The 23,664-nt window shown below is 46.2% G+C and overlaps 1 protein-coding gene and 1 long non-coding RNA gene across 5 annotated transcripts in view; one reads left to right on the top strand and one right to left on the bottom strand.

Moving 5' to 3' along the window:
• Positions 1–23,664, bottom strand: part of LOC137562716 (uncharacterized) — a 258,806-nt gene that overhangs the window by 33,068 nt on the left and 202,074 nt on the right. Inside the window, exons 9-10 of one of the 4 annotated variants that reach the window (XR_011030169.1) lie at positions 22,981–23,061; positions 18,244–18,539 (exon numbers count right to left, since the gene is read on the bottom strand). The exons of 1 other annotated variant lie outside the window; for it this stretch is intronic. This is a non-coding gene — a long non-coding RNA (uncharacterized lncRNA). Of the gene's footprint in view, positions 1–18,243; positions 18,540–22,980; positions 23,062–23,664 lie in introns of those variants that run through there. 2 more of the 4 variants (XR_011030170.1, XR_011030171.1) reach the window with 2 other exon arrangements.
• The window catches only part of SMARCA4 (SWI/SNF related, matrix associated, actin dependent regulator of chromatin, subfamily a, member 4), a 105,207-nt gene that overhangs the window by 18,610 nt on the left and 62,933 nt on the right, over positions 1–23,664 (top strand). Inside the window, exons 2-5 of the mRNA XM_068274323.1 lie at positions 13,533–13,772; positions 18,390–18,522; positions 19,518–20,108; positions 21,100–21,198. Coding sequence (XP_068130424.1) covers positions 13,566–13,772; positions 18,390–18,522; positions 19,518–20,108; positions 21,100–21,198 — 1,030 coding nt within the window. The 5' untranslated portion in view covers positions 13,533–13,565. The remainder of the gene's footprint in view (positions 1–13,532; positions 13,773–18,389; positions 18,523–19,517; positions 20,109–21,099; positions 21,199–23,664) is intronic.

The following is a 23,664-nucleotide window of genomic DNA, read 5'->3' as shown; positions in this document are numbered from 1 at the left end:
CTCATTTATACAATGCACAACTTCTACACATGTACTAATTTCATCGTATGTAGTTTATTTGCTCAAGGGATAGTAAGTGATGGTGTAGACCCACCCCAGAAGGTTTTGGGGAGCAGCAGGCAGTCCTTTCCCATCTGCCCATATGGGTGGCACAGTGGATACCACTCGCCGTGCAGTGCTGGGTCCCTGGTTTGAATCCCAGCCAGAGCACAATCTGCATGGAGAGTGTATGTCCTCCCTGTCTGCAGGGGTTTCCTCCCACATCCCAAAAAACATGAAGAGAAGTTATTTGGCTCCCCCCCCCCCCCTAGACCCCAATGGACATGTGACTATGGCAGGGATTATTAGATCATGAGCCCCAATGATGGACAGTTGGTGACTAGTCTGTCAGGGCCCATTTACACTACACATATTACACACGTCTGGATTAGAATTTCCGACTCCAGTGAATGCCTGGAGGCTTGTTTCCACTAAACGCGATTTTTCCAATACAGAAAAATGATAGAGGGCATGTTGCAGATTTCTGCAGCATGCATCCGTTTCCCATATGATTGCTGGCCACATCCAGAAATCTGGATCTAGAAAAACGGATGCAGAATGCAACATGCTAGTGGAAATGGGCTCTAATGCTGCATACACACTTGAGATAAAAGTCTTTGGAAAAGGCAAGATCACAGACCAATTTTACCCCCTTCCATGTAGTATGAGAGCCATACTCTACACAGTCTATTCTATGGAGCTGCACTCCACATCAGATAGAAATCTTTGCAAGATGCTGCACACAAAGATGCTGTACACATTCAAAAGATCATTATCTGCAAAGATCTCTTCCTGCAATAGATCCATTCCTGCAAAATGCATTCATAGTCTATGAGATCTGCAGATCACCATACACACCTTGTTTAACAGGCAATCATCTGCAGATCAGATCCACCAGGATGGATTTTCAGATCTGCAGATGATTGCCAGATATGCAGATGAAGTCTGTTAAACCAGGTGTGTATGATGATCTGCAGATCTCATAGACTATGAATGCATTTTGCAGGAATAGATCTATTGCAGGAACAGATCTTTTGCAGATAATAATCTTTTGAGTGTGTACGGGCATCTTTGTGTGCAGCATCTTGCAAAGATTTTATCTGATGGGGAGTGCAGCTCCATAGAATAGACTGTGTAGAGTATGGCTCTCATACTACATGGAATGGGGTAAAATTGGTCTGTGATCTTGCCTTTTCCAAAGACTTTTATCTCAAGTGTGCATGCAGCAAAAGGCTCTGTTCTGGGAATGGTCATTTTTGGTCCGTTCTTCACTCACTGCAAAACTTCACACTCGTCACCCTGCGGCGGATCCGTTGCGGTAAGCGGGTGGCTCCTCTGTGCAGTCTGCAATAATCCTGATCACACGTCCGCCCTGAGCTCCAGCCGGACCACAGCAAACCATCAGAGTGCACACTACACTGTCCGCTACAATACACTACAATAGGTAGGTGTCAGCACTATATAAATGCTAAATAATGGACATTTTATATTTAAGGTACTTTGCATGGAGCTGTAACCTATTTACGATAGTGCAGTAGAGAAGAAAGACTTTTTATCCATATTCTATATTGGTCATCTTCCTAGACGTTTGCTCTGTGTGGATTGTGTGTCTGTGAGCCGTACGCCCTTGCTGTGGGTCCTGGAGACACTTTGCTTTGTGTGGCTGTGTGAACGGAGCTTGGATTGTACGTCTGTGAGCCGCACGCCCTTGCTGTGGGTCGCGGAGACACACTTTGCTTTGTGTGGCTGTGTGAACGGAGCTTGGATTGTGTGTCTGTGAGCCGTACGCCCTTGCTGTGGGTTGTGGAGACACAGTTTTTGTGTGGCTGTGTGAACGGAGTTTGTATTGTACGTCTGTGAGCCGCACGCCCTTGCTGTGGGTCCTGGAGACGTACTTTGCTTTGTGTGGCTGTGTGAACGGAGCTTGGATTGTACGTCTGTGAGCCGCACGCCCTTGCTGTGGGTCCTGGAGACGTACTTTGCTTTGTGTGGCTGTGTGAACGGAGCTTGGATTGTACGTCTGTGAGCCGCACGCCCTTGCTGTGGGTCCTGGAGACACCCTTTGCTTTGTGTGGCTGTGTGAACGGAGCTTGGATTGTACGTCTGAGCCGCATGCCCTTGCTGTGGGTTGTGGAGACACACTTTGCTTTGTGTGAACGGAGCTTGGATTGTACGTCTGTGAGCCGCACGCCCTTGCTGTGGGTCCTGGAGACACACTTTGCTTTGTGTGGCTGTGTGAACAGAGTATGGATTGTGTGTCTGTGAGCCACACGCCCTTGCTGTGTGTTGTGGCAAAACACTTTGCTTTGTGTGGCTGTGTGAACGGAGCTTGGATTGTACGTCTGTGAGCCGCATGCCCTTGCTGTGGGTCCTGGACACATACTTTGCTTTGTGTGGCTGTGTGAACGGAGCTTGGATTGTACGTCTGTGAGCCGCACGCCCTTGCTGTGGGTCGCAGAGACACACTGGAGGCCTGTGCTGTACCAGGAAGTGTTCAGCAGTCAGGCTGATGAGAATGTTAAGTGATTGAGCGCTCCCTTGTTTGCAGAGCTGCTGCGCGTCTGCTAGGGCATCGATAAAACCCATCAATAATTCATGCATTTTGCTTTTGAAGCCGCTCTTATGCTCTTTTCTTTTCTCCTTTCTGGTTTATTTATTTAATTTTTTTTTAAATTCTCTCTTCTCCCTCGTGTCTCCTTTTTTATTATCCGGCATCAGAGAAACAAGCAGCTTGTTCTAGAAACGCCTGAGCAGTGCGGATCATTTTATCTTTTATAACTCTGTTCTAATTTCATTTATGTGGTGTGCCACCTGGACTAAGCAGGCCCGGCCTTGTAATTAACCCAAGCAAGACATCAAAGTGCCAGTGATTTCTCCTCACAAGTATAACCAGGCAGTAATCTGCTTCCCTTCGCCTTAATTAAATCTTCCAGTCCCATTAAAAAAATAATCTTTATGTAGGCCCTCCCACTGTCTGCCATAAAACTTGGGCGTAACTCTGAGAGGGTGGAGGGATCGCTGTGCTGGGTAAGAACAAGTTCCCTTTAAATTGTATGCAGTCTTGGAAGCGAAGTCCAGAGGGATATGGAGGCTGACATATTTTATTTTGTTTCAATGGTTTTTTTTTATTGAAAAGTGTACTTGAGATGAGTTAGAATAAGACATTTTATACATACCCGAGGCCTCCTTCAGCACCCTTCAGGCTGATCGCTCCCTCGCCTGCCTCCTCTGCTGCCGCATGGATCTTTCACTATGGGTCCCAGTATTGCGCAGTCCGGCCACACGCCTTCTCCCATTGCATTCCTGTTGCCGGGAGCATTCTACACCTGCGCCTTACACCCTAATTGGCTGAATGTCAGGCAGCCATAACGGAGGATCCAGGCAGTGAAGAAGAATGGCAAGGGAGCCATCAGCTTGAAGTGGGCTGGAGGAAGCCCTAGGTATGTATAAATTTTTTATTTTAACACCTCTCAGGTATCCTTTAGGCCTCTCAAACTCTCACAACTGCTTTCTGATGCCTGGTAACTGCTTGTTGCTGCCTCAACAGTCTGTGGAAAGGAGGCCTTAAAAAGGAACATTAACCCAGGATTGAACTTCATCCCAATCCGCAGTAGATGCCCCCCACAGGACATCTTTACCTTTTTCTTGAATGTTGTAGCGCCATGCTCTGAAACCAAAAATCGATTCTGCGATCAAGTGAACAGTGATGATCGACCAACATTTTCCATCCTTCTCAATGAAGTAAATTGGTCGATTTTGACCAAAAATTCATTAATTCCATCCGTCGAGCAGAATGGAACCTAGTCGATTTCTCTCTCAATCTGTTTAAAGGATTGATTCAAATGGTGAATCGAACAGGAAAATCGTATCATGTATAGACTCCTTTCCTTTAGTCTCTAGTCGTATGTGCAGGGGCAGGGAAAGTAAACACTGCCTATCTGTTTAATGGCTTTGCCATCCAGAGCACACTGTCGAGCACACACTTGAATCCCTATAACTGTGCATGGCATGACCTAGTGAATCTGGCTGCCTCTTTGCAGTACAATGGGAGCCGCGGCTGAATCAAACTGCCACGGCTCGTAGTGTGGAACGGCCCTAACCCCAGCAAACAGTGTAGTTAATTGACAGCCATTATGCAGACGCTAATTATCTTCATGTCTGGCAGAAGCCCAAGAGATGCTCTGCCATTGCCAAGTGTGTCAAGGTGACGTCTCTGCCTTGAACTCTCATGGCCCTCTGTTAGTTGTGAGAGGCTGTTTCTGGGAGGAAGGGAGTTCGGCGTCTAGGCTGTCCTAGACATGACTGCTCTGAAGGTTTAGGGGACACCTGACTGCAACAAATCATGATGCAATTACGGAGGGGGAAGAAGGATAACTCTATCCGTAAATACTAGTCTGTATGATGTCACCTTCAGGGCTCATTCACATAGGAGGTAGAAAGGCAGACACCTCATCGTGCTGAGATGCAACATGACGTGGTTTTGTTTGCACTGGGTATCTGTGCTGCATTTCAAACGCTGACAAATGTGTGGCTACAAACGATATTCAGCTTACATGTTAAACTGCAGCCAAAAGTTGATTGGTGATCAGAAGACGGGATGCTGAACTGCTTGACAAGTGCGAACAAGAGGGCTCAACTGAAATAAATGTAGCAAATTTATGCTGCAAATTCTCCCTTCCCAAACATCAGCCACATTATTGTCATAGCTCCTTCACCACTCATTGGCTTAGCTTGGCCTGTCCTGAGCCTCCTAATTGATAGTACTTGCCTCATCAAACTGATTTCCTGTACCTCTCTCTGTGGCAAGTGGTACAGGCAATTGTAGTGATGGACTCCCGGAATCGCACTGGTGGTCAGGTGAGATTTTTAAACATTGCACACGGGTACCAGGGGACTTCTTACACTGGGAATGCACCGGTCATTACTATATATAACCCCATCGCTGCCGCACACCCAATTGAGCACTTGCGATTACGTTTTTTCCTGTTTCCATGTTCTTTCACTTGAAATCGATTGAAACATCAATCAGGCGGACATTTTGCGACACGGCTTTTTCTCAGATTTGATAAAACTATCGGGTGATGTATGGACACCACTGGCGAACTCAGGGGGCTGTTCCGGGTGTCTGGAACCTCCCCCCTGCACTGAGCTGTGTATTCAGCCAGGGAAGCCCGCATAATATAAACAGCCTCATTCTCCCTCCCTTCTTACTTCTGGTGCTTCCCTCCAGCTAATAGAATGAGAGAGGCAGCCGAGCTTCCCTCACAACCCTCACAAGAAGATTCAGCCTACAGTGAGAGAATGTTGATTATGGAGTCCTGGACTCTCCACAGCACAGAAGTGTCAGACATGATGAAATTAGAGTGCAGGCAAGCTGGTAAATATGCACAGCATGATGCAGAGCTTGCCTGGACTCAGGGTCCGTGTGCAAACATCTGTCTGGTCTCTCCCCATTGTTATAATGACTGCATGTGTGGATAAGGTGTGGAACTGTGGATAACAAGCTGAAAAGTTTTTGACAGTCCCTAGACTCCAGGAGGGCTTCTTTCTGACTTGTGTGAGAGACTGACAGGGACAGGAGTCCGATTACAGGCAAGTAGCCTGTGTGATGTGGGACTTCAATACAGATAAGTTCTCTGCTCCATCTCCGGGGCTATTCTCAATTTCTCCACTCCTCTCTCTGGGCTAGTGCAACGCCAAAATGACAATAGCAATCGCTAGCAATTTGTGAGTGTGATTTTGTGAAGTGATTTTCAGAGCGATTTTTGAATCAATTGCTCAAAAACATGCTACATGCAGTATACCTGCGATTTTGAAAAAATCACAACGCTGCTGTGGGAACACCCACATAGGGTAACATTAGCCAAGCGCTTTTCAAATCACTGTTGATTTGAAAAACGCTCAGAAGCACTCTTGGTGTGCACCAGCCCTCCCTCATTCACCTTTGTTTCCCTCTTCCCCTAGTGCTGGCTGGCTGACTGTGTGTTCTTGTCTTACAGGAAAGCTAAATAAAAGTGCAATCCTGGTGAGGCAAAATAATATTATTTAGTATTTATGTAGCGCCGACATCTTCCGCAGATGCATATATCCCTGCATCATATGGGTATCGCTTGCGCTATGTGAAACTATGTAGCATATTCCACTGAATTGTCCAAACTAAGTTTATCTCCTGTTCCTCTCTTGGGGAGTTGTTCCAGCGCTGTCCCCCGTTCACATTTGCTGCTACCAGAATCCCTCAGAAACACTCGTGTCCTTGAGTACTTCCAAAGATAGGCAGCTCCGTAATACGCCAGCGCACTTTTGTGCATGGGCAGTATGGAGCCACCTGTATTCGGAAGCACTCGGGACATACGTGCTTCTGGACCTTTCAGGAACCCCCCCCTTAAAAATCCTGCGTTTGCCCCTGGACACCTTTTAGAATCTTTACAGCGGGATGTCCCCGGCCTGTTCTGATCCCTTTTTGCATGCCAGGCAGTCAGCAGAAGGGGGGCACATAGCGGCTTCTTCAGCGCAGTGTATGCAGGCAGTAAATTCAGGCCATAAATCTGCTTTTATGAAATGTAGGCTGCAGGAAGGCGGCCTGTGTGGAGCGCACGCTCCGCTTCCTGCGTATGTAATTATGTTAGCGATGCTGATCAGTTTGTTTCATTGTCTTGCTTACTTTAAAGCAGCCAGGCAGATTTGAAGGGCTAATTATAGCGGTTATTGTTCTGGAACTCCAGGATGCACATTCATAATGTGCATCTCCTAGCAGAATAAAGTGTCAGGATAAATATGTATGTGAGAGGAAAGAATCCAGCGCATTTGTCTTAAGTTATTACACAAAGCATTCTCTGCAAACCACTTCCTGTCGTGTTTTGTGAGTGTGTGTTTTTGTTTGTTTAATCGGTTTGCCTTTCTATATTTTTGTGCGCATTTAACCCTCATTTTAAAGTTAACAGAATAATGCACAGTATGCTGTACTGCATGTCGTAGGGATTCTTAGTTATTTTTTCATTCTTGTTTGCTGTCTTGTACGCCCTAATAAAAAACCTAAGTTTGAAACCGTGGCAGCAGACATGTAATGGCGGGTGTATGGTTTATTATATCAGGAGCCACTCTAGTAACTGTAGGATTTCTGTTATACATACCTGGGACTTTGTTATGCCCCCTCCGCGCAGAGCTCTCCCTTGCCGGTGTCCAAAGTCTCCTGGATCCTACAGTAGCAGCCCTGTTATCTTCGGCCAATCGGTGCAGAGTGGCCAAGCCTGCTCCCCTGTCTTGCTCCTGCGGCAGGGAGCGTTCTGTGCCTGTGCAGTAGTAGTGTGCAGGTGCAGTACGCTCCCGGTGATGAGCGGGGCGTGATACGCGTTCGGGCCGCGTATGCGCAGTATGCCCGACTGGCTGGGGAGAACGGGGCTGCTATTGGAGGATCCAGGAGGTTTTGGACGCCGTGGAGGGGGCTGGAGAAAGTCCCAAGTATGTATAAAACTTTTATTTCCTGTCATCTCAAACCCCTGATCTGCTGCGTGCTTGTGCAGGGTCTATGACTTAAGCTACATACACACAGGGGACAATTGTCCCCCGTTGCATGCGTGCACGCGAACATGGAGCGAGAGCTTCCTGCCGGCGGCAGCTGTCCACACGTCTCTCCAGAAAGGCAGAGACGCGGCGGAAGCTGTTTGTGAATGGAGCATCCCACGGCCGGATGCTCCATTCACTCGCGTAGGTCTCCTGTCGCTAGCCCGCATACTCACGCGGGACTAGCGACAGTTCCGGCGAAGTTGCGACGACAGCTGTAGCTGGCGATTGAACATGTCAATCGCCTGGCGACAGCTCCGACGGGCGACGGTTCAGAGCGCGCACGTCATACACACGGGCGACCTGTCGCCGCAAAACGCGCGTGCCACATGGTTGAGGCAACGGCCGTAACCCGGGTGTATGAGCCTTAAAAGTATTAGAGGTAGAGGATCAGCAGTAGAGCCAGGCAACTGGTATTACTTGAAAGGTAATAAATATGGCAGCCTCCATATACCTCTCGCTTCAGGTAAACCATAAAATAAAACCTATCTGTTTGCTTGTTTACAGAAAGCATACAATTGGCTCCTGATATAATAAACCATACACCCGTTATTACTTCCCTGCTGAACATTAGAATGCCCCACATTATTTGTTTGATAAGATTAACTGGAACCCCGTATCGGCTGTTTTCTGCTGCATAGATCTGCCCCCTTGCAGAAAATGGCCCTGGCCTTTTCTATATCAGATATAGAGAAGGCAGAGGCCTTTTTCTGCAAGGTGGCAGGGCTACACACCGGAACCCTCTGATCTGGTGCTCCTGTGAATTTTATTATATAGAGCATGGGTCCCCAACCTGGGGGCCGCGGCCCCCTGGGGGTCCTTGGGCTGATTTCTGGGGGGCCGCGGCTTCTCCCTCTCCCCCCGCGGCCGCCGCTCCTGTTACTTTGAGCGGGCGTCCGCTTCCTTCCTTATATTCCTCCAGCCGCGGCTCTCCTCTTCGCAGCATGTCGTATTACAGCAGCGCTTCCTGCACGGCTGCTGTAAGGAGCCAAGGGAGCCGGGACAGCGGTTCCCATAGTAACGGTGATGCGTATCGCCACTACAGGAAGCCGCTACCCCACCTCCTTCCCTCCTTACAGCAGCCGCGCAGGAAGCGCTGCTGTAATACGACATGCTGCGAAGAGGAGAGCTGCGGCTGGAGGAATATAAGGAAGGAAGCGGACGCCCGCTCATAAGGTAACAGGAGCGGCGGCCGTAGGGGGGAGAGGGCACCTCTGCTAGCTAGCTACACTGGGGCAGCTATACTGGGGTAACTACTGGCTATACTGGGCTATCTGTACTGGGCTAACTTTACTGGGCTAACTGTACTGGCTACACTGGGCTAACTGTACTGGGTATACTGGGCTAACTGTACTTGCTACACTGGGCTAACTGTACTAGGTATACTGGGCTAACTGTACTTGCTATACTGGGCTAACTGTACTTGCTATACTGGGCTAACTGTACTTGCTATATTGGGGTAACTATACTACCTAACTATACTGAGGCAACTACAGTCCTTATACAGGGGCAACTGTGTTAGCTACCTATACTGGGGGTAACTATACCTAGATACCTACTTACCTATATACTACACTCAAAATCAGGGAAAAATGGGGGGGCTGCCGCCGCCACTAACCACGCCCCCCTCCCCCCGGGGGGGGGGGGGGGGGGCAGAGAAAAGTTTGTTCGGGATAGTGGGCCCCGGGCTTAAAAAGGTTGGGGACCCCTGATATAGAGGACATGCTGGGCCATATATGTTGACAATGACATGCTGGGATGGCTGACGGTAAAGTGTCAGCTTCCTGGCCAGGAGCTTTGTTTTGTTCCCGAAAGCAGATGCAATCTTAATAAACAGCTGCTTTAAAATTCCTAAGCTTTGGCAGTGATGAAAACTCCTTTTATGTTGCATACTTTAAATTAACAAGCTTGTTATATGCAAGTTAGCAGAGTCGGTGGATTACTAAACTGAGTTGGATGATTTTTGTACCGACTCCACAGCCCTGGTTCTCAAAGGACAACTATTAGAGGGATATGGATGCTGCCAGATTTATTCTGCTGATCCTCTGCCTCTAATACTATTAGCTATAGACCCTGAACAAGCATGCAGCAGATCAGGTGCTTCTGACATTATTGTCAAATCTGACAAGATTAGCTGCATGCTTGTTTCTGGTGTTATTTAGATACAACTGCAGTCAAATAAACCAGCAAGACTGCCAGGCAACTGGTACTCCATACCTCTCCCTACAGTTGTCCTTTAAACAGAACCGCTTGATTAGCAGTTTAGCAGCTGCTGTCCTGCACACAGCCATGTCCCTCAATGAAACAGATCCCTGGCTGCTGTTGCACCTGTGCAGAGTTCCTGTCTGAACCCCTATCATACTAGGTACTATACAAACCCCAAAGCTACATGCACACGTTAGATTTGATTTTTTTATTTATTTTTTTGGTCCGTGGGAAAAAAGTTTGACTAAAAGTCTAGTATTTACAGGTGCTTCTTAGCATTGTTGGAGAGGATGTTTGTGTCTCTTTGTGACAAACTTTTATAAAGGATAACACTGTAGTTAATCTTTGGTTCTCCCCACAGTTTGGAGCCTCGTGCTCCACCTCCTCCTCTCCCCCCTCCAAGGCACGGAGTGGGCTGCTCAGCAAAAATCTGAGCAGCATGTCTGTACTGCAGTCCTGCTTAAACGGTCACCTGAATAGATATCAAAATATAATTTCAGGCAGCTGTTGTTGCCAGTGTTTTTATATAGCTGAACAATGAGCAAGACTTCCCAAAACTACAAACAAGTTGGTCTGTGACAACCTGGAGATTGCACTGCTGAAGTCCCCAAGAAGTATGAGATATTGGGAGGTGACTCAGACCACCAGCTCCACCCACAACGGAAATCCATGCTTAATTACTTCGAGCATTTAATGATGTATTTTCTTGTCAGCTCTAAGCAGTGGAAATGGAGAAGTATGTAGATCTGTGATGTGGTTTAAAATTCAGCTTTTGTGGCTGCAGCACAAACCACATTGGTTTCTTCAGGAAGTGACTGATTTCTGAAACTTTAACCATTGTTGTGAGTTGTGGACAATGTTATGGGTTATACCAGGCTATTTTTTTTCCCCCTGTAGTACATACAGACTTTAGGAGGAACTTGACAAACTGTGGATGGTTTTTCATTGGCTTTGTTGTATAGGCATATCACCTGGCATGGATCGGGACTTGATACCTCAGGTGACATTGCAGGGCCAAAGTTGTACAGACCCGACGCTAGCCTGCAGGCTAGCCGTGCATTCTGTTATGGGGGGGGGGGTAGTACTGGAGGGGTGAGAGGGGAGAACATCCCCAGACAGAGCTTCACTGAATTGATCCACTAGGTTGAACCCTGGCCAACCTGCCCAGGGGGGGGGGGGGGGGGTGGCACTGTAATCACACCAGTGTCTTGGCAGAGAATGGCCACTCTAGATCAGGCACAGCTGTATTTAATTGGTCCAGTTCCAAGCAGCAGAATTTGCATAAAGTCAGAAAGTTGAAATCTAACTAATTATCACTGTCCACCGCTTTGTCATATGGCATCTCTGTTGCGCCTTTTTCATCGTGGACTCAAAGCCCTTCAGGGCTGCAGCCACCTCCATGGGCAATCAGGATCATTAGGGAGCCTTGTCCAAAGACTCCTTACTATTTAACGTACTGGCTTGAGTTGGGTTTTGAACCCTGGTCAAAGGCTCGAAACCTATAATTATACCAGAAAATAGAAGTCTGAAGCAGAGGAGGGGGTCTGTCTTCCAACACACTTCTAATAGCACCTGGTTTGGTCGCCTTAACAACTGAATACTATATATATATATATATATATATATATATATATATATATATATATATATATATATATATATATATATATATATATATATATATATATATATAATATTTATATTATAGAGAGAGAGAGAAGTATGTACCGTAATGCATTTTTCAGGATACCCAATTTCATCCTCGTTTCAGAAGCCCGTCCTATACCTGTAGACTTGCTGTATATTAGTATATGACAGTGATGTTTAGAGTGGGCTATTTAGTTCTTCTGCCCCAGTGCACTCTGGAACACGAGGTGTTTTTTTTTTCTGCCCATTTTGGAACAGAGCACAAGCATTTCTTCTACAGTGACGCTCCTTGCCAGAAGTAAAGATCTGCCTCCTATGATAAATTTAAGACTTTAGAATAGAAAATAGAATATTATAAATATAAGAAATGTTAATAATCTAAAGTTCCTTTTTTAAACGGAGTCTTCAGAAAGAGAGATGTGGAGGTTGACATATTTATTTCATTTTAAATAATGCACATTGCCTGGCTGTGCTGCTGATCATCTTTCTACTACTTATAGCCATAGACCCTGAACAAGCATGCAGATCAGATGTTTCTGAATTAATTTCAACTGGATTAGCTGCATGCTTGTTTCAGGTGTGTGATTCAGACGCTACTGCAGCCAAAGAGATCAGCAGGGCTGTTGGGCAACTGGTATTGTTGAAAAGGAAAGAATTATGGCAGCCTCCAGATCCCTCTCACTTTATGTGGTATATTTCCATCCCCCAACTACTGTGTACATCAGTGTGGTTTTCCTGGAATAAGGTTTAAGGGGCCCATACACTGGTCGAATTCAGCCATCCATCCATCCATCGATTGATCAATTGATTCTATGGAATCGATCGATCGGAAATAGATTCTATCAAATCGATCAATCGATTTGCAGCCGATTTTGATCTGACAGGATGGAAAATCTAGGTCTATCTGCTGCTGGCAGCAGATCAATTACCTATACAATTGCATTGGATCTAATGGTCCAATAATGCATTTAGATCTATTGGAAATCTGTTCATAGTGTGTGGCACACATCGGATACTGTCAGATATGACTTGACAGGCATCTGACCGAAATCTATCTGATGGTTGATTCTGCTGCAAATCTAAAAGTGTATGGCCACCTTTAGGGAGGTGAAGGCAACTAATTCATGCTTCACATGGGGGTTATATACATACAGCCAGATAAGGATGTAATGCAGGTCTTGCAATCGGCAGTACAGTAAAATCTTTTATCTGGCATGTTGGGGATCGGCTGATGCCATATAAGTGGGCTTTCTGGTTGCTCGAGTCTTAATGTTAAAAATTGGCCTAACTAATATAGCACTATACCCCACTCTACTGTATATACATACCATGAACTCTGTATTAAATGTTAAAATACAGTAATTGAAAGTATATTACCCTTGGGGGAGCCATGGAACCCAGTCTCTAAGCACAGCAGAGCCAACAAGCAGCCTAAGAAGTTGGCCTTCACCACTGTGAGTACTGCCGGCGATTTGTGCTGGTTAGTTGAGACTGCTGGTTAGTTCAGTTCCGGATAAGCAGGACTCTACTGTATTAGGATTATAACTGTAGGAATTAGTAAAAACCATTACATTTCACAATAGGCTGTTTTGATTTGAGTCTGGTCTTGCTGCAGTCTGTTTGTTTCCTGTCAGCGGAGTTGCGCTGTAAATTCTGTACATGGCTGCGATGGCCATTTTATGTGGTGAGACACATTGCATGAGGGGACAAGGAGTGAATTCCTGTGTGGCGTTTATGAGCATTAGCGACGTCTGATTATTATTTTGCATTTATATAGCGGCGGCACATTTTTTCCGCAGCACTTTGCAGAGAACATTGACCTAATCATATCTGATATCTCGGCAATGAATAGGCGGCAGTATGAGGAGCGCAGTGTTTCCAGTAAGATGGCTGCCTGCTCTGCAGCACACAGATTCATGTCATTCCCAGATTCTGACACACGGTGGGGCTGCTACTGTAGCTATTCGTTTATTAGAATTAATGTGAAATTTATAGCTACTTTAATGAGGAATTGCATAGAGATGTTTACCTCCTTTTTACATTTAGAAACCACAGTGACCGTTTTCTCTTTTCTTCCTTAGGTAGACGTTGATTGAAATCCTCCTGGGAAAGCGATGTCCACCCCAGACCCACCTATGGGGGGCACCCCGAGGCCAGTTCAGTCCCCTGGGCCAGGCCCCTCTCCTGGTGCTATGCTTGGCCCTAGCCCTGGACCGTCTCCTGGATCTGCGCACAGTATGATGGGACCAAGCCCTGGGCCTCCTATTCCTCCTCAAGGACCAAGTGGATATCCTCCAGAGAACATGCATCAGATGCACAAGGTGAGATGCTCTAGCGCCCTCTGCTGGGGTCTTGTTCCCTTAATACACCTGAAATGAGGGAGGATATTAAGGCTGCCATATTTATTTCCTTTTAAACAATTTAGATTGCCTGTCTGCCCTGCTGATCCTCTGCCTCTTAATACTTTTAAGAATAGACCCTGAACAAGCGTGCAGCAGATCAGATGTTTCTGGCTAGATTAGCTGCATGCTTGTTTCAGGTGTGTGACTCAGATACCACTGCAGCCAAAAAGATCAACAGGACTTCCAGGCAACTGATAACAGGTCAGCCTTCGTATCCCTCTCATTTCAGGTGTCCTTATAATCATTCGTCCAATCACAGGCATAGGCAAATGCGAAACACAGGGGGATTACAGCTGCCCAGAATCCCCCCCTCAGACCAGGAATGGTGCAGTGTCTGGGGACAGGCATAAATTGAGACACCAGAATACCTACAGGTATCCTGCAGCTCACAGCACTGCTCCCTTTCTTTACCTGCTACAGTTAACTGAAGTGAAAGGTATATGGAGGCTGCCATGTTTATTATCTTTTAAAACAGTATCCGTTGCCTGGCAGTCCTGCTGGTCTATTTGGCTGCAGTAAAGTTTGAATAACACCAGAAAAAAAGCATGCAGCTAATCTTGTCAGATCTGACAATGTCAGAAACCTCTGATCTGCATGCTTGTTCGGAGTCTGTGACTAAATGTATTAGAGGCAGAGGATCAGCAGGACAGCCAGGCAACTGGTATTGCTTAAAATGAAATAAATATGGCAGCCTCCATATACCTCTCACTTCACTTGCCCTTAAACAGAGCGCAGAGTCAGGTATGAGCCCAGCGCTGTGCCCTGCTGTGTGAATGCTTCACTTTCCCCTTCATTACCAATCTCGGCTGCCCTCATTTATTATCTGTATCCAAACTGCTCCTGAACAATGTCGATCGGGAGCAGATCGGACATTTAGGAAATAATTGTCAGATTCTGTCAGTTGGATGGGAAATTGCATTATGTGTACCCAGCATGATATCCTACCATATTATTATACTGTATTGTGCGTGGCTGAGGGAGACCCTTCAGAAATCCAACCCCCCCCCCCCCCCTGAAAATCGTAGGTTTGCCCCTGACCGTCAACACAGTACTTTAAATAGGAAAAAAAAACAAGGTGCTGGTCCTTAAAGGAGTCCTCAGGGAACATTTAATAAAATAAGTGCTACTTACCGGGAGCTTGCTCCAGCCCCAAGCTCCCAGCATGTCCCTCGCCGCAGCTCGCTCCTGGTCCCCGACAATGACGTCAGGGCGACCTCCAGGTCGGCCTGTACTGCGCCTGTGCAGTCCACTCCGGCCCATGTGGCGGTAATTGAAAGCGCTGCTCGCGCAGGCGCAGTGCAGGCTGACCTGGAGGTCGCCCTGACGTCGTCGCCGGGGACCAGCAGTGAGCTGCGGCGACCGGCTGCGGGGACAGCTGCGGCAAGGGACATGCTGGGAGCTTGGGGCTGGAGGAAGCCCCCGGTAAGTAGCACTTATTTTATTAAATGTTCCCTCATGACTCATTTAAGGGACCAGAACTGCTCAGTCCCAAAAGGTTTTAAGAGGAAAGGTGAAGCTAGAGGGTTGATTTTATGACTTGTTTCATTTAGAAACAATGTAGAGAGGAATCCAGGTCAGACAGGAAGAGAGAGGATATTCTCTAAAAATTAACATTTAGGCCGGTTTTGCACCTGTTGTGTTTTTTTTTCTTTGCAGTGTGATGCTTCTGCCCCATCACCAAGTAAAAAAACCTCACTGACCCTGTGGCAGAGTGCGCCTACGCGATCATATGCATAGCGCCGCCCCCTGCTCAGTAACTTCCTCCCTGATGGGTAGGAAGTATGTCACTGGTATTCCCGTAGGTCCGCACATGCGCAATGCACCTGTGCGTTTATACTTACTACCTCGCCTCCATCACCCCAAGCACAGTGCGTTAAGCACGGTGCTTGCGTTAACACCAAGGGTCCCCAAACGTTTTGGGTCGAGGGCCGGATCAACATACTTCAGAATGCTGGGGGGCCGGAGTATACATAGAAGTGTTTGCGGGCCAGACAGTGATGCATACTGCAGCAGTGTCACCTGATGTGGAATTTGATTGGAAACCAGCAAATTGCTGCTCTCTGGCTTCATTCTATATGCAGACCACCAATATTTAAAGATGTAGCTGATCGCATCTATAATACATTTTGTGTGTGGGGGACCGGTAAAAAAAGCCTTAGGGGGCCACATTCGGCCCGCAGGCCTTAGTTTGAGGACCACTGGTTAACCCGCTGCATGGCATCGGATACTTCTGGTGCACTGCAACGGACTGCGATAAGTGTAAAGGTCTCCATAGACTTTCATTGTTTTTGTGATAAAAAAGGGCAACGCAGGTTTTGACTCCTATTGTAAAAGGGGCCTTAGAGTGAACATCTAGACTAAAAATCTACTCAGCAGCACTGAAAAGGCTTGGTCTTTCTTTAACAGTTTCACAGCATCAGAACTTTTTTTCTTACCCAAGCCTCATTTTTAGCTGCACAGAAGCTAAGCTCCGCCCCATCAAAGAAAACTGCCTGGGCAAAGCATGATGAGATTTCTGATGATGATGATGATGATGATGATCTTGTTGCTTAGCAACTGGGAGGGGTGATCAGGACACAGGACAGTTGGAACTGTGTCTCATGCTTCCTGTCACCTCCTTTCAACCAAAAAGATGGCTGCCCTCATGAAATCACAAACCTTTGCCTGTCCTTTTAAAACAGGGTGGGTAAGAGATTATATTACCTATCTATCTTAATTAACATAACTAACGTAACTTAATGACAGTATGTTTGTTTAGGCTGGAGTTCCTCTTTAAGGATTGAATGAAAACCATTTAATAATCAATAGGATTTAAAGAGGCACTGAAGTCTCTTAAAAATCATCTTTTTATTATAAAATCCTGTGTAATATGATAGCCCCACCTAAACCGACGCTGAAATCGATCTAAATCCCACCCTAACTCCCCCTCCCTCTCCCCCGCAAAATCCACAACTTTCTTGGTCATGGATTTTACTGCCCTCTACTCTTCCGTGTGAGGCAGAGCTATGAGCTGCAGCCCTGCCTCACACGTGTCTGTCAGCGGCGGATCTCCGCCTCTTTCCCGCCCCTCTTAGTGAAGGAAGACTGAGAGGGGCGGGGGAGAGGCGGCGATCCGGGCTGAGAGGCAGAGCTGCGGCTCATACCTCTGCTCTGCCTCTAACGGAAGCGCTGCCTGGATTGTCCCCTGGGGAGTTTAGGGGGATTTAGTTAGATTAGAGCAGCGGGGATGTGGCGGTTTAGGTAGGGCTGTCATATTACACAGGATTTTATTATAAAAAGATGATTTTTGGTGGAGATTCATTGCAGCAAACCTATACTTGTGACATCATTAAAGCTGCTATTACTGATCTCATTGTTAACAGAAGGATAAAGTAATGCTAAAGGAATGTCACACTGATCTTGTAGCGGCTGTAGTTTGTCACTTGTAGCAGCCGTGCACGGGATACGCTCACTCATGCCATGGTGGTGAGAAAGATCAGAGGCGGAGCCGGATGCATGTTGTAGGAGCCACACATTAATCCAGCAGCTGAAACCATGCCCATCAGTGTAAGCCACACCCCACTCATGCTGGCTACGCACGTTACGTTTTTTCGTGCAATTGATGGATCAGATAGATAAAATCCGTCATGTCCGATATTGTTCCCGATCGTTTCCGTGCTCGATTTCTCATAGCGGTGAATGGAAAAAAAAATAAGAAAAACGAAAATAAGAGGATCGATCGCAGAATCGAGTGCGGAATCGTGTCACAAAAACGATCAGGTCGGAGAATCTCACGAATAAACATAACGTGTGTACCCAGCATTACACAGCCTACCAACTGGACACACTTGTCCATTTTTGTGCAGTTTTTCTCTGGAAATTTGCCGTACTTTATATCATCATACAAATGGATACGTGTGACTGGCCCACAGCAGTAACAAAATGTTTCACCCTAAGGCTCTATTCACACCTGCGTTTTCAAAACGCCGGCAATTTTTGCAGGAGTGATTTTTCCGCGATTTCACGATAAATCACTGAAAGTGCGGCGATTTTGTGGCGATCGCGTTTAGCGCGTCTAAAGCACTGAAACACGATCGCCGGGAAATCGCTTGAAAATGGTGCAGGCTACGTGTTTGCGTTTGGCGGTTTTGCCTGTTTTTTGGGCGATTTGCGGCGATTAGCGCAAATCACCCAAGTAAGAACGGGCCCATAGGGTTTGAGCGTTTTGCCAAAATCGCGGAAAAACCCTCTAGTGTGAATGGGGGCCTAATGGGCACTCTTGCAGGAAATCTGCCCCATACTCTCCCTCCTGTTCCCAGTGAACGGCATCTACTGCAATCTTTTGCAAAATATCAGCAGGCTTTATTGCAGAGTCTATTGAAATCAATGGGCTGCTTCCGATTGCGTTTCAGATGCCGATTTGCAGCATGAGTGCTGTGTCAGTCTTGAGATCAGTGGAAACAGAGCCATCCACATCGTTATTTTGATTTGTTGTGCACACTGTACAGAGAGCCTTGCAGGTACTCATTTCATTACTTTCTTCTTTCCTTGTTATAGCCAATGGAGTCCATGCATGAGAAGGCCATGCCAGAAGATCCCCGATATAACCAGATGAAAGGGATGGCCATGAGACCAGGTGGCCACGCTGGGATGGGGCCTCCACCAAGTCCAATGGATCAACACTCACAAGGTATCTGACCAAGTATCCTGTAAGATTTACAACGGCAAAAATCAGATGCTTACCTCGGTACAGTGAATCCTCTATAAGCTTCCAACGTCCTCCTCCTTCCGACCACCGATTCAGCACACCGGACGCCTGCACTGTAGCACGGAGCCTGCTGGGGCTCTGCTATGTGCTACCTCACAGACTCAAGGCAGTGTGTCCTCACTTGTTCCTTTCTGGGAGCATGCCCATGTGCACATCTCGACAGAGCCTTTGTTGAGTGGGCTCCGGAGATTCCAACACTGGATCAATGGAGGTGAGGGGGACAGAGGCTTCCCTCTGAGGTAAGTATCCATTTGGGGCACTTTTTCTACATTCAGGTTCACTTTAATTTTATTCTAGTTTTAGATCTCACTAAAGCCTAGTTTAGATAAGCGGCTCTTAATCAACAATAGTGCCAAAAAGGTGTTTAGATGTCAGACCAGGGAACATTTTTTGAGAAGTTTGGTGTCCCGTGCGCCCCTACAATATCCTTCAGTGTGAGAAATGAGTGATGTTGTTTTTTTTCTTTTGACTGTGTAAAGAAAATAAAGGCACCAGCTTTTGATCATCTACACAAAACTTATCCTCTGTCTTAACTAAATACTCTGTAACACTCCTACTTTGCAAATCAAACTCAGACCCCTATCGGTCGTTGCTTAGCACTGATAAAGGCAAAATGGCCTGAAACCGCTGCCTGTAAGTTGGATCAGGGGTCTGAAATTTATGGAACCTCTAGTGAAATAACTTTTTTTTTTTTTTTTTTTCATGTTCCCTGTAAAGCACCAGGGAAGACATGTCAATGAATTTATTTCTTGATCACGATGAAAAGTTACAGGAAAAGAATGCAGATAAGGCCAGGGGTCCATATTAGAAAGCCTGACTCGCATCTACCACAGAAAGCTACAGCTGTGTGAAAAATATAAAAACAGAGTTTCTATATCTTTTGTTACAGGAAATAATTTTTTTTTCATTTCTTTTAGGATACCCTTCTCCGTTGGGAAGTTCAGAACATGTCCCTAGCCCAGTACCCTCCAATGGCCCACCACCTGGACCTCCAATGCCCCCTAGCTCTGGAGGGGTGAATATGGAGACTCCTGACCCTCAGCAGCAGCAACAGCAGCAGCAACAGCAGCAGCAGCAACAACAGCAGCAGCAACAACAGCAGCAGCAGCAGCAGCAACAGCAGCAGCAACAACAGCAGCAGCAGCAACAACAACAACAGCAGCAGCAACAGCAGCAGCAACAGCAACAGCAGCAACAACAGCAACAGCAGCAACAACAGCAACAGCAGCAACAACAACAGCAGCAGCAGCAACAGCAGCAACAGCCGAGCCGTAGCCCCACCCCTTTTAACCAGAATCAGCTGCACCAGTTACGGGCCCAGATAATGGCATACAAGATGCTGGCGAGGGGACAGGCCTTACCTGACCACCTTCAGATGGCTGTGCAGGGAAAGAGGCCCATGCCAGGGATGCAGCAGCAGATGCCAACACTACCTCCAACTGCAGCTTCTGGAACTGGACCAGTACCTGCCTCAGGGCCTGCGCCGCCCAGCTACAACAGACCTCACGGTAAGACCACACTGTGGCCCAATGACATGTTGTCCCTGCTTCATATCGGGCCAGACTATGCGAGACAATGCCCAGAAACAATGGTTGTATTCCTAATCCATTTGTTTTGTGTTTACATTTTTGCTTTAATTTGTATTAGTTAAAGGCTAAAGAGTGTCTGTAATGTTATGTGACTTAAAGTACTTGGGACTCTTTTCCATTGGCTGCCACCCACTTCAAAGAGCAGATTGCAGTCATTTTGCCAATCACGAGAGTGCGGTGCTCATTTCCCATTAGTGCACACCGGTTTTTCCCAGAATGCAATAGTTAGCTTGTGTGATTCTTTCTTGTCGCGCTCCATTCCCGACGGCTACACACTGCAATTGAGGTGAGTGGAAAAGACCAGCAGTGCAGCCAGGCAATGTGCATGGTTAAAGAGGAAATAAATGAGTCGGCCTCCATGTCTCTCGTCTCCGGTCCCCAATTAAGGAGGCTTCACTAACTTCATGCCAAGGTACAGACTCGCCAATGGCAGGGAGTGAGAGATCTATACCGAATAGAATAGGGAAACTAGCTAGGGCCCCACCCTGTTCTGTACTCTTTACGACTAAAATAAAGCCCTTTTGGCTGAAATCTGTGGAATCTACAGTATCGACACCCTTAAAACATGCTCCTGTTTTAGTATCAGATTTTAGCGGCAGATGATGCTGTGGGAGGAGCCAGTATCTGGAACTTCTAGCACAATTGTGCCATGACTAGTGAAGGGGGTGGAACTTAGAAAAAGGGTGGTGCTTGGTGAAAGTATAATTCCCACATAATGATAAATGGTCTTTTGTTACTTCCTGTTCGTCAGAATGTGGCTTTGCCTGGCGGATGAAGGGTGCACAAAGCTGTAAGGCGTAGTAAGACTCCACATGCATGTTTGTCTTCAGAAAGCCTTTTATGAGCATGAATATTACCAGGGTAGGTTTTATTGTTGTCCTTTTTATTAAGATTCTGTTTCTGTTGCAAGGAATGGCAGGACCAGCAATGCCTCCACCTGGACCTTCCGGAGCCCCTCCTGGAATGCCAGGCCACCCCCCCGGAGCCCCTCCTAAACCCTGGCCTGAAGGTATAGTGAACATACCACAATCTACATATTGAGAAATTAGTGCAAAAGTGCAGTCCTTATTTGCAGTGCTTTGTGCGACCCCCAGAACATATCTCCCAGGTAGTAAGGGATCTGTATACCAAGTTTTTTTTTATTTATTTTATTTTGCATTTATTGCAAAATTATTGCATTTATTTTTATTTATTTATTTTGCATTTATTTTGCAGGAGGCGTGGTCTTTAACCACTTGAGGACCACAGTGGTAACCCCCCCCCCCCCCTAAAGACCAGGCACATTTTAACTAAAATGGCCACTGCAGCTTTAAGGGCTCGCTGCGGGGCCGCACAACACAGCACACGAGTGATTTCCCCCCCCCCCTTTGCCCCCACCAACAGAGCTCTCGTTGGGGTCTGATCACCCCCAAGTTGTTTTTTTTTTTTTTTTTATAAATATTTATCTCTGCGTTTTTTTAAACAAAATATGCTTCTTTTTTTTTTTTTTTTTTTGTTATTCCCCTCCCTCCTTCCCTCCCTCCTTCCCTCCCTCCCTGCATCCAGCCAATCATGCGATTGGCTGTCATAGGCTTCTGCCTATGAGAGCTGAACGCTCTCTTGTCCCCCAGGGGGACAGCCGTGTCACACGATCACGCCGTCTAACAGTCTCCCGAGCAGGAGACTGAAGAGGGGGCGGAGCTCTGCCCTCTCGCGTAGGAGATGTGCGCGATCTCCTGCAAATCAGAGCCCCAGGACTTGACGCCAATCGGTGTTAGACGGTCCTGGGGCTGCCGCTGCGGCCACGCCCATTGGCATTAGCCGGTCGGCAAGTAGTTAAAAGTAGGTGTGGCTGTTTATTTCACTACCCCCTATTACACTGCCACTTAATATACTGTCTCCTGAGCCCCGAATTTATTGCTTCTTGTTAAATGTTAAAGTACCACCTATTATAGTGTGCTCTTTTATACTTCTCCCACGATGGGGGGGGGGGGATGCCAATGAACCCCTGCAGAGTACTCAAGGAACCCTGGTTGAGAAAGCCTGCTCTACATTCTACAGATTTTTCAAAACTCATTTTAATTTCTGCATTAATGAAGGATATTGTGTTGTATTGTTTTGGAATATAGTTTTACTAAAATCAAGGTCTCACACATGGAATTGGAAAGATATAAAAACATATTGTTTTTCAATAATGAGAAGTTTGCTTCACAAGGTTGCAGATGGGCAATGAAATGTAAACCTCCTCTTTGTTTTGGGAAATAATACAGGTCAGACATTGGAAACCATTCTATTTCTATTTCACAATGAAACGAGGGGTTATATTACAAAGAGCTCTAACATTTTAACTGAGATAAATATATTTTGCCTATGTCTTATATAAGGACAGTTATAAAATGAACGTTGTATTCAAAAGAATTCTGTGACACTAAAAAGGCTGTGTGGTCAACTATTTCTCCCGTGGATTGAACCTGTGAGTAATTGGTGCAGCAATATGGCCTGATCAATTGACCAATCAAGCGAATTCCGTCCGAAATCGCTCAGTTGGGTCAGTCCAGTCTGCATGGAAATTTAGTTTCAAAGGTTTTTATTGAAATATGCAGATGATTGCAAAGTCGCATTTCAAAAAGCCCTTAACTAAGGGCAATACAGTACATAAACAGTATAGAGAAAGTAATGGTACAATTCGGTCATGGCATTAGTAATGATATCAGGAAAATACAGTTGGTTGGAGTCTGCATGGAAATTTGTGGCTGATTGGGGGAATGTCACTAGTGGCGTTTGATTCGGCAACGGACAAAAGTATGCTCACCTGTCCGCCGCACGGGCCGGTCTCTGCTTTTCTCCAGCGTCTTCTTCCCTTCGGTGTCCCCGGGCGCCGGTGGGTTGGGTCCTGGCAGAAACGCACATTTAAAAAAAAAAAAATCCATTCTGAAATCTGTGTGTGTGTGTGGAGGGAATCGAGCAGATAGAACACTCTCTGATCGGAGAGGGGTCTATCTGCAGATGTAGGTGTAGAAATGTAATTACGGTAGCCAAGCTGACATTTATGGTGGCCATACATGGTACAATAAAAACATTTGATTATCCCGTTTATTCGATCTAAATGATCAAATCGAATGAAAGTTGAAAATATTTTTTTTCGATCAAGAAATTCGAACGATTATCCCGTTTTTTCGAGGAAAAATCTAATCGGACATGCTGGAAAAACCTTTATATTCAATCTAATGAAATAATTGAACTAAATTATCTAATCGAAAAAAAAATGAAAAATTGTACCATGTATGGGCACCCTTAGGGAGACAGAAATCCCTCATAGCAATTATGAGCAAGAGATAATTTACTTACCCCCATAGACATAGATAGGGGGGAGTGTTTTATAATTAGAAGTGGAATGTCTGCTGACCTTATTCTAATCAACATGAGAAGAGAAGGTTGTTTCAGGTCATTTTCTAGACTTCGTCTACTGACGTCCATGTCTACATCAACTTTTGCT

The sequence above is a fragment of the Hyperolius riggenbachi genome, chromosome 3 (genome assembly GCF_040937935.1).
Source record: "Hyperolius riggenbachi isolate aHypRig1 chromosome 3, aHypRig1.pri, whole genome shotgun sequence".
Taxonomy (NCBI): domain Eukaryota; kingdom Metazoa; phylum Chordata; class Amphibia; order Anura; family Hyperoliidae; genus Hyperolius; species Hyperolius riggenbachi.
This window is presented reverse-complemented; position numbering and strand designations above follow the sequence as displayed.